At 42.2% G+C, this 11596-nt stretch overlaps 1 protein-coding gene across 1 annotated transcript; it reads left to right on the top strand.

Annotated features, from left to right (window-relative positions):
- The first annotated feature begins 474 nt into the window (after positions 1–474).
- On the top strand, positions 475–10493 carry LOC124284183. Its single transcript, XM_046720247.1, has 6 exons — positions 475–892; positions 4947–5034; positions 6214–6416; positions 6573–6658; positions 8285–8489; positions 10347–10493. The coding sequence occupies exons 1-6, from the start codon at positions 581–583 to the stop codon at positions 10464–10466; spliced, it is 1014 nt and encodes a 337-aa protein (XP_046576203.1). The 5' UTR covers positions 475–580; the 3' UTR covers positions 10467–10493.
- Positions 10494–11596: the final 1103 nt, after the last annotated feature.

Raw genomic sequence — 11596 nt, 5'->3', positions numbered from 1 at the left:
GCGTGACGAGCGGACGCTTTAACCACTAGGCTACCCTACCGCCCCCCAGAATGTTTGAACTATTGACTTCTATTTCTGCGGGGTTGGTATTGTTGTTATAGTGAATAAGAATGCACGTTAGAAATTAATTTCAGCACAGCCAAACACAAGTTATTATTATAATAACCTTAAGTTGAACTGGAACTCAGCTTCCCGCATTCCCATCTGTCAACTCCGCTTACCGTTGTGGTCTCTGAGCAGGCGTTCCGCTCATAGAGTATCTATTGTGTCATGGTTATGTATTCACGTTAACGTTCTGGGACAGTGGTGACAATAAGGTCCTTGATTTCCCCAAGTGTCATCGTACCTTTCACTCAAGCAATGGAGCAGTTCTTCTGTAGCACATCAATAAGAGACAAGTCGAATGTAAGGTGAATCTTTCCTCGAGCAGCAACTTGACAATACTATTTGTAATTACAAATTCATATGTAAACGGGAGTGTCATCTGAGAATCGATACTGTGGGAAAGATAACGACTGATGTGCATAAGACTTACCAGCAGGTTGTTTGGGTACGGAAGCTTGTGTTATTTCCTGTGAGGATGATGTCGTCTAACCTTGGTGAAATTGTTTTCATTTCTCTGTGGATCGTAAAGCTTGTCCATTGCGACAGCTGTTTTGAAGTGGCTACTGTAATACAGCGTGACAAGTACATGGAACACCAGGTGTTCAGAAAGTTCCGGAGTCCGTCTTTGTACATGTGTGCATCAGAATGTCTCATGTCCTCAGCATGTGTCTCCTTTGGATTCGACAAGAAAAGGCGCACCTGCCTTCTCAACGATAAGGACAGTGCCAATGGAAATGTTGTTGACAGAACGGGATACCTCTTCAGTGACATCCTCCACTGGCCAGGGGTTTGTACTTACACTGTATATCATTTTATGCATACCCTGAATGATGAGGACACTAATGTGTATCCCTTGTGGCAGGGCAGGGCAGGGCAGGGCAGGGCAGGGCAGGGCAGGGCAGGCAGGGCAGGGCAGGGCAGGGCAGGGCAGGGCAGGGCAGGGGCAGGGGGCAGGGCAGGGCAGGGCAGGGCAGGGCAGGGCAGGGCAGGGCAGGGTGACCATATCTTACTTCTTTTAGACTTTTGCTCATTTGCGCCGTTCGGTCTTAGGTGAAAACGGCCTTAAATGATAAATCATATCTGCTACAGATTTGTGACTGCAACCTCAACTAGCAGAGGTTGACTGTCAGCACAGACCAACTGGAATAGATTGCGCTCGGCAGGTATCCGACCAACACGACTATTCATAGGTCTTGTCGCAATTTCATTATGATCAACGTTCACGATCGGTCGGTAGACATGCCTGGTTCAACCAGAGGTACTGGAACAGGACAATCTTCAGTAACGCAGGAGGTGGTGACGTCACACTCAGTGTTGTGTTAGTGAGGCTGTCCGATTTGGAGGGGCAGTATAATAGCTTCGGTAACATTTGAGTCAACGGTCGATCTCAGCTGATTATCGTCCAGGGGAATCTTACTGCTATACAGTATCGACTCCAAGTGCTGACCCCAACCCTTCTGCCATCCATGCAGTTACATGGTCCAGACAACATTTCAACATAACAATGCTACGCCCTACGCTGCAGTTCTGACGCTCAGCTTATGTAACGCCGGTGTCGAAGTCATGGACTTAACTTCTCGTTCCCCAGACTTGAACCTGAACCAACACAATTGGGATGATATTTTGTGTATTTATTTGTTGTTTAACGCCGCACTCAGCAATATACCAGCCACATGGCGGGACTCTGTAAATAATTGAGTCCGGACAAGTCAATCCAGTGATCAACAACATGAGCATCAATGTACGCAATTGGGATACGATGACATGTGTCAACCAAGACAGCGAGCCTGACCACCCGATCCCGTTAGTCGCCTCTTACGACAAGCATGGGTTACTGAAGACCAATTCTAACCCGGACCTTTACAGGTTCATGATGAGCTGGAAACAAGAGTGCGACAGCAGATGAATTAACTCCAAACCTTGCAAGAATTTGATCAAGCACATGTTGACAATGACGACGACAACGACGGCGTCCGGTTAGAGTGTCCCGACAGGTCCTCCTGTCGTTGATGGGACAGTATTATCTATGTGAAGTTCGCGTTTGGGGAGACTTGGAACGTCATACATTATTTTTCCAGTTGGAATCGTGCAGCAATCCAATTTCATCGACTTTATTGTTACCTGGATGATAGAAGTATGATACACGTCTATTGTCATGATATAACACCCTCCACTCCAATTGTGTTGTCAACAAGCAGCAAGTATTTAATTTGGTTGAGTATATTAATAATTTATGTACGTTTGATGACTGTCCGGTAATTGAATTCTATTTTGAAAACTTTGCAATACAGATGTTTTGTTGGGATAAATATACACAGGCCAGATCCGGGCTAGCATGTTTGCGAATCCATTGTCTCATAGTAGTCTCATGTAAGTATACTTCCACACCAGCAAACAGGGTTATTTAATGTCATAACAAGCAGCGAATTTATAGATGCCAATGTCTGTATTGACCTGTATTCCATGTACATGTTTGAGCTGAAACTGATGAAGTTGTGGGTTCATTAAGGACAAGGATAAGGAAGAAGGTATGTGTTTGTCTGTTGGGTTTCCATTAGCAATACCTGTAACACCTGCAGCACGTCTTCATCTTACGGCGGGGCGGTGGGGTAGCCTAGTGGTTTAAGCGTTGGATCGTCACGCCAAGCCTTGGGTTCGAATCCCCACATAGGTACAATGTGTGAAACCCGTTTCTGGTGTCCTCCGCCGTGATGTTGCTGGAATATTGCTAAAAGCGGCGTAAAACCAAACTCAGTCAGTCATCCTACGGCGACAATCGAATCAGGGGCGTTGGGGTAGCACAGTGGATAAAACGTTCACACGTCACACCGAAGGGCTGTTTTTGATTCCTCACATGGGTACAATGTGTGAAACCTTTTCTGGCGTCCCCGCCATGATATTGCTGCAATGTTGCTAAAAACATCTTCACCATCTCCTTTATACAAAATATCCGTGAAGATCCGGGTTAGACTTGTTCTCCAGTAACCCATGCTTGTCGTAAGAAGCGAGTAACGGGATCGGGTGGTCAGGCTCGCTGACTTGGGTTGACACATGTCATCGGTTCCCAATTGCGCAGATCGATGGTCATGATGTTGGTGACTGGATTGTCTGGTCCAGACTCGATTATTTACAGACTGCCGCCATATAGCTTTAATATTGCTGAGTGCGGCGTAAAACTAAACTAACTCAATCACTCTTTATAGAAACTTTGTGAAGATTACAATCTTCTTTGTTCAAGGCAGATACGACGGTTGCTAAAAAGTACAGAAATGACCGGAGGCTTTGAAAAACCTTTACAATCAATGAACAAATGCTTCCAACCCTTTTCACTAGTCTCTTAATTACCATCGGCTTTTTAATCCAATGATCGTTTCTCGTTATGACAACATGTTCTGTGGACTCACAAACACCCCAGTTTTTAACACATCCATGTCAACGTTACCCGGACCATCAAACACAGCATCGACGTCAGCCAATAACATGAAGACAACTGACTCCTGAAAATACCTGACGCCAGCCACATCGATCCCTGCCCTCTCTATTGGTTCACTACCACGCCCTTCATACAACAACTACTTGTGTTGCAATTAGTTGTCTGTTTTCACAACTCTGGTCTTTGTACCAAATTGGCCTGTATATGCCCTGTGCACACATAAGATATATGAAGAAAGTGATTTCTTTGCCGGCACGTTGGTACAGCGTATACAGAAAGGATCTTATATTCAAGTCTCGCTTCCTGTACAAATATATCGTGCATGTCTTCTTTGTTCAAAGCAGAATTTCATAAAAAGTACAGAAAAGACCCGGAGGCTTTGAGAGACCATTAGAATCGATGGTAAAAGTTTGGTATAAATATGATTAAACTGCAATCAATACAATACAGTACAAGCGCACGTAATCTCACATAAAGACACACACACCTATGTTCTCTTACAAACACATACACACACACAGGCACACAGTGGTAAACTCATAATATTATCAGTTCGAAAACATACTTTACATATACTTGGCGTCGTACAAACAGATGACGTCGTTGAAACATGTTTTTTAAAAACATAATTACAGTTTATAACTAATGTCGCGAGATAAAATTTTGAACAGCAGATAATCTGAGGTAAATCATGTTCATGAAATAGTGACAATAAAATATGCATGAATTGATATATTACAATTTCAAATGATGTTCATTTAAATATACTCAAATTAACAGAACAATGTAATAACAAGTAACTGCAGTATACGTGATATTCAGAATTAACATTAATTTGCAATATTCCAGCTATATGGCGGAAACAATAATTTGTATTTTGAAAGTGATGCTCTATTTCACGGAATAGTATCTATATAGTATCTGCACATTGACCAGCAAAAATAACCAAATCTTCTGAAGTACAAACATTTTCACTCTGTGAAGTCTGCATTTCTTCTGATTTTAAGGCAATCCTCTATATTTTTCTTATAACGTTGCGTTTAGCAATATTCCAGCAATATCACGGCGGGGGACACCAGAAATGGGCTTCACACATTGTACCCATGTGGGGAATCGAACCCGGGTCTTCGGGGTGACGAGCGGACGCTTTAACCACTAGGCTACCCCACCGCCCCTTTCTTATAAAAACATGAATAAGATTGCATGACTACTATCAAGTTGCAACTTTCAAATTCAGAATTGTCATGATTACCACAAACTGAGCAGACCTGTCCTAATCTCATTAAAACCAATATTTAGTGCTTACTAGTGCTGGACTGTGAGCTGAGGAATCTCAATATACTAAAATAAGCGAGTATTTAATGCTATGAAATGTTGTACCCAACTAACACGCCTTTTTTATTTCTAGCCTCTCTCTGGTCCATGTTCTGTGGTGTCGTGCCCGGCATCATCCCGATGTCAGGTGGACCGACTTGGTCGTGCAACTTGCGTTCCAGGTAGCTATCTTTCTTTCATATACTAGTAGTCAATGTCAGATGCATTAAGAATTAATTATATTTTAACGAAAACAACTTCTCAGTTTGTTGATAGGAGTTAACACAGATCGGATGAGTGAGTAAGTGAGTTAAGATTTTAAGTCACATCAGCAATATTTCAGCAACATCGTGACTAAATCAAGTTATAGATTAATAATAATTAAACGTAAATTATAAACACCTGTCAACGAAGGACAGTAAAACAACTAGACTATCACAGATATAAATTTAAAACTAGTAATTGAATCTAAAACAGTTTAACTATAAAAGACGATACAATATAAAAACAGGCTATATATCGCTAACAACTGAAGATGGATTACCATACTAGAGACCACGGAGACCACTTACAGAACATTTGCTTCCTGCATGGACCCTAGCTGGATTTACACCATCCCTTCAGCTGTTAGCAATTTGGAAAAATCTAGCCATTAATTAAAATGCCCCATATTCTTCGATTAAAAACAGTGGGGAGATTAACTTGACTTTGAATGTTTTGGGACTTATGAATCCTCTTAGGAGGCAATAATTTTACTTCAACCTCCTTTGAGGAACAAATTGGATGAATGTTGGTAATATGTGGTAATGTCAGCAGCAGCAGGAGCAGTAGTAGTCATAGTAGCAGCAGTAGTAGTAGTTATAACGCCTCACTCGCTAGTGGCCTGCAAATAGATAAGCCTGGACCTGATAATCCAGTGATTAATATTTTGAGCAACGATCCACTCCTTGATGCCCGTAGCAGTAGGAACAGTCTTGTATTTTAAAGTGGCTAAATGATGACGACCAGTTAATGGTCGAGGCTGGACAAGATGATAAGAGCTTTATTAGGACAAGCTTCAGCATTTGTAGAATTAACAAGCAGTAGTGCTTCTGGATAACTGAACTGTTACTTACACATCCTTGACAGCAGAACAAAAGAACCAGGAACTACTGATGCATCTTTGACAAGGACACTGAGTTACCACAGATGCATCTATGACAGGGAAACTAAGATACTGTTGATGCATTTTGGACAGGGAAACTATGATACTATTGATACATCTAGCCCAGGGAAACTAAGAGACTGCCGATGCATTGACAAGACGACAAAGACGTTGGTGCAACTATTTTCACACTCGTCATATCTTACAAATATTTCAGAATTCCGTGGGTGTGGTCAGCCCCCAGAGGTGACAGACGCCAGCAAGACGTACGAGGGTCATTACCAGGGTGGTGTTACAACTTACACCTGCAGGCAGGACTTCACAGCCTGTCATGACAAAGTTACCAGCATCTGCCAATCCTCTGGACAATGGGAGAATCTGATGACTGGTCTGTGTAGTCAGAATGTTTGGCACAATCCGGTAAGTCAAATCATCCAGTAATTATTACTTTATCTTCTTAAATGTAACTTTATGCCAATACAAATATACAATCTATAAGAAATGTGATAAAAATGATTTCTTTCTTGCGCAATATTCTGGTGTAATTCCATTCTTTTGAAAGTACGTTCCTTGCAGGCTCTTGACGTAAAGTATGCACTTCCATGTGGACCATCAAGAGAGTTCAGAGCAACCCTCATTGGAACACCGAACCAAGCTACGAGGTAATGATAACCATCCTTTTAATATTATCAACGAAGACGGGCAATGATCATTAAATGTAAAATTTCAGTCTTGACTATTCTCAGATTCCATTTAGCGTATAAGGTAAAACTGTGACAATTATGTGAATGGGCCACTGAAAAATCAAGGTGTTCGCACATTCTGTTCAGTATGTTCTGCCCCACCGGTAACGCCGTTCACACAATTTGCCTAAAAGCGTAACATTATATGGCGTGACACTGCCCAGAAGCACTTCTGCTGAAACTGTGGCTAACAGGACATGTTACTGTACGATCCCGACTGTAATCAGCATTTGTTAATGACACCAGGTGTTGGCACATATTTGAGCGTATCCTGCTTCACCGGTGTCACATAGTCAAGTCGATTGTTCTCGTGAAACAATTACGACAGCGTGATTATAGTACATGTCAAAATAGAGAATTGCATCATACACAGTTTGTTGCATTGATACGACACATTTTACCTGATTGAAAGCTTAACAGAGGCAGTGGATGCTGTTACCCTGATCAAATATGCTTTGTAAGGTTTTCCAGAAATATCACTCCTGACATAAGTTTTGTTTCTAGAAACTGATAAGTTTATGTCGAAACGTGGGATATAGTTTCAGACAGTACCGGGGTAAAGGCAAACATCTTATGGATGTCAACTTCTTTGTTGTGAAGGGTCACGACGTTTCGATGTCAACTTCTTTGTTGTGAAGGGTCACGACGTTTCGAAGTATGTTCTTACGCCTTCATCAGGTGAATGAAACAATTAGGAACAGACAGCTATATATGTACATGTTAAAACAACAACAGTTATGATATAACAAGGTAAACCAGTAGTTACTTGGTAGATGGACAAGTGGAAGCCAGGGATTGCTAATTCAGGCATGATTCAGATAACAAAGGTGGCAATTTAACAGGGATAAATACCGGGGTAGTTATTTGAAAAATAATCATCGAAAGGCCTTCATTCTTGCAAGACAGGCCATTTTAAAATCCAGAGTCATTCATTCGTTAAAAACAGGCAGTTGAAACCAGTTCCACTCATTTATTCTAAACACTCCACGTTAGAAGTGGTCATTCATTCTTGTAACATCAAATATATGGAAGCTCGGGGCAACCATCCTTGCAAAACAGATCCTTTTATTACCAAGGGTCCCTGAGAGAGACTCACATATTCTAGACGCTCTGTAGCAAACCCGTCATTCATTCTTGCAAGACACTGTATGGTCCCAAGCGTAATTCAGGCTTGCAAAACAACCTCTGTGGAAAGCAAAGCTGCTCACATTTTCTTGGCACTTTATGGTGAACAAAGTCGAGATCAATATTTAGCTTAACGATAGGAGTATGAAATTGACGTTAAGACTGCACTGATTCTGATGTCCACTGCCTTGCCAATCTGGATGAGGAGTGTTGAGACGTTTGATAGTAAAATCATTGTATTCCAAACGTATTCCTCAACGATCTGGAATCCGTTTCAGATCTTGGAGTGAAAATTCGTGCCTTTGCAACTTACCAATTCGGGAAATGTATTTACGTCATTTGAGACAGTCAAGCAAAGTGTGTGTGCGTGCGTGCGGTTGTGATATTCTAACTCTCAACTCTGATAACTCTTAATTGCAGATGGAATATATGGCTGTGGAAAGACGATAATGTACTTGCCTTGTTAGAGTTCCGTATTCTGTTTGGTGAGAGTAGAAATGAAACCGTCTTAAACTCGCTACTTAATGGACTGTGGGGTGAACATATTACTGCTGACGGCCATCTACCCATGACTGTAGGACATGAAACAGAGATCCAGATAACACTTCACAGTGGAATATACAGGGTACGTGTCTGATTTCGTTCCCGTTCTCGAGGTCACCAGAAATGTAGGAATTGGTCATCTATTTGCCTCTTTCATAAAGCAACTTTTGCTTTTGTTGTAAGTGTGGCGATTTTTACACCACGTTTATTATGGGGCTTCTGAATGCTCTACGCTCGTGGTCACCTAAGTTAATTGGATTACTGCTTTGCAGAGTTGTGTGTTACCGGAAGGTTAAATCTTTATACGTTTAACCACAGGCTCATATACAGATACAGTGCATATCTACTTATCTTGCCTCACTCATAAATGTCGTTTTCTGATTGGCTGAGCGCTCTTCTATTATTTTTTAAATGTACCCCGCTGGGAATGCCGAACTAATGTGGTACTTCGTAGTAGTAATTCTTTATCTCGAATAACATTGAATCACGTATGATTCACGGAAATTACCGATATTTTGCGAATGCAAATCGATGGAAGGGAGATAACTCTAAATTTGTCTTTCTTGTTTTGTCGTCTGGTACTCCATACTATGATCCGATACCCGTGCTTCAAACAGTTCAAACTTATCATTGAGGTGTTCGGTAAGATAAATACTGGTCCCTCGGGGCTCATGGGTTGATGTACCGACGATGTTTCTATATGATAACATAAACAAACATCGAGGGTACATCAGCCCATGTCCCCATTGAGACCAGTGAACAACTTATAATATACCATGATTTCGTATATAATCACATGAAATTAATTCAGTATTTGTCTCATTTCATAATTAGAGATAGGCATTTACAGTTTTCTCAGTAAACTGAGTTAACTGAGTGAGTGAGTGAGTATGGTTCCACGCCACTTTTAGCCCTCTTCCACCAATATATCAAGGCAGGGGACACCAGAAATGGGCTTCACAAATTGTACCCATGTGGGGTATCGAACACGAGTCTTAATAATAATAATAATAATAATAATAATAATAGTCCATTTATGATGCGCATTTCTCCATGCACAATGCATGCTCGAAGCGCCCAAACAATGTGATTGTTCTTACCCCGGATAACCCAAGCTGCCTGTGAAGCGCTAGGAGGGTAATGGCTACATGACATAACCCAGCGGGTACCATTTTTCTGCTGGGTGAACAGAGGCAATTTTGAACAAACTCACTGCCTAAGGTGAGACCACATGTATCACATGTGCTTCGTTGTGGGGTGCTTGTCCTAGTCCTGAAGTCCTAGAAACTCTCAGGAGTCAAGCTGCCAAACACGGTGACCCATCTAAGGACTCTCCATGCCCAACGATGCTTAACTTCAACTGTTTTGGGCACAGGACCACACACCACCACAAGATTCTCAGTCTTCGGAGTGACGAGCGAACGCTTTAACCATTAGGATATCCCACCGCCTCTTTCACTAACCTGAAATCATTCGAAGACAGAGGAATTCTAAATGATCAAAGTACATATACAGAGTCGGCATAATCGAACAAGCTGAAAGTACGTCAAAGCGTGTATACCTGTGCCGAAATTCGAACCTGGGCCTTAGGCGAGGGGAGCGAACACTGGAAACGAGACATATGAGCTGGTTTGAATCAGAGGACAACATAATAATGTGTCCGATCTTAACCAGTTAACCAGTTGTGTTCGTATTATTTATGTGTTGACTGAAATTATAGCCCGAAAAGGACGGTGGGATAGCCCAGTGGTTAAAGCGTTCGCTCGTCACGCCGAAGACTCGGGTTCGAGTCCCCACATGGGTACAATGTGTGAAGCCCATTTCTGGTGTTGCCCTGCCGTCATATTGCTAGAAGCGGCGTAAAACTAAACTCAGTAACTAGCACTAGCCCCAACAAAATAATCCTTGCAGTGGCTTTTGCTTTTTTCTTTTGTTCCAGCTGGAAATCGATGGCATGAGTGTGTACAACCTCACTGAGAGACTGACAGGAGGGGAGCCTGTATCTGTCTCCGTAGAGGGAGGCGTCGCACTTCGATTGATGGAAATCCAGTTAAATTAGCTTTAATAAAATTGATCAAACTATGAAGCTGGCCATTTTTGTGTAATGTGGCGTTTTCTCTCCGATATGGAGTGACATTTACGACACAATTAAGTGTAAGTTTACATTCATTGAGAATCTTGTGATCCATCCTGCCATCCACCAGACAATGAACAATGTACACCTGCAACCATTGGTCCATGGATCTTGCAGGTTGACGTTGGCTCTGGAATCAGGAACTGGCGGAACCGACTTGGCTCTGTGTCTGTACAAGGCGGCTTGTACAGTGGCAAAGGACGGCCTGATCCATCCTGCCATCCACCAGACAATGAACAATGTACACCTGCAACCATTGGTCCATGGATCTTGCAGGTTGACGTTGGCTCTGGAATCAGGAACTGGCGGAACCGACTTGGCTCTGTGTCTGTAAAAGGCGGCTTGTACAGTGGCAAAGGACGGCCTGATGTATGGTTGATCAAAGAAAGAACATAAGCAGGTCATGTTTATACAATCAAAACCTGTACAAGATCTATTTGTTTGTTAACAGCCAGTTGGGTAATACCCATTATTATGATAGGGGTGGTAGAACTGGACATTCTAATTATTGTTTGCGAAATGAGGTGTAGGCGAAATGGGGTGTAGGCGATATGAGGGCAAGCAATACTTATATTTAGAAAAGCTATTCACAGCTGTAGTGACCCGTGAAGATCCGTGTCAGAATGGGTCTTCAGTAAACCATGCTTGTCGTAAGAGGCGACTAACGGGATCGGGTGGTCAGGCTCGCTGACTTGGTTGACACATGTCATCGGTTCCCAATTGCGCAGATGTTCATGCTGTTGATCCCTGGATTGTCTGGTGCAGTCTTTTTTTATTTTGGATGATACTTACATTTATTTTCCCAGAATCATATACAGTCATATTGAAATGATACTTGCAATCTATAACACAAACACAGCAATTTCTACATTGATAGTAGCAAAGCAAGCTAAAGGTGAGTTCAACACCGGACTGCTGCAGCCATTTTACATGGAACTCATTTATATACCCGTGTGCTGGGTTTGACCACGAATGTGTCCCTGGGAGATCTAGATGCCGATCTGGGGAATGTCATGGGATTCTTAAGTCAATTGGGAAGATAATTCCTTTTTATT

The sequence above is a fragment of the Haliotis rubra genome, unplaced genomic scaffold, assembly GCF_003918875.1.
Source record: "Haliotis rubra isolate DU_JTF1 unplaced genomic scaffold, ASM391887v1 Scf11, whole genome shotgun sequence".
Lineage (NCBI taxonomy): Eukaryota > Metazoa > Mollusca > Gastropoda > Lepetellida > Haliotidae > Haliotis > Haliotis rubra.
The sequence above is the reverse complement of the archived record's forward strand: the minus strand, read 5'-3'. Positions and strand labels throughout refer to the sequence as shown.

Bases quoted from the DNA above. Each gene is read 5' to 3' on its own strand.
- LOC124284183 (XM_046720247.1), top strand. From the start codon at position 581: ATGATGTCGTCTAACCTTGGTGAAATTGTTTTCATTTCTCTGTGGATC. The intron at 893-4,946 runs GTTTGTACTTAC...TTTTATTTCTAG, and splicing joins ACATCCTCCACTGGCCAGGG to CCTCTCTCTGGTCCATGTTC. The intron at 6,417-6,572 runs GTAAGTCAAATC...CGTTCCTTGCAG, and splicing joins AGAATGTTTGGCACAATCCG to GCTCTTGACGTAAAGTATGC.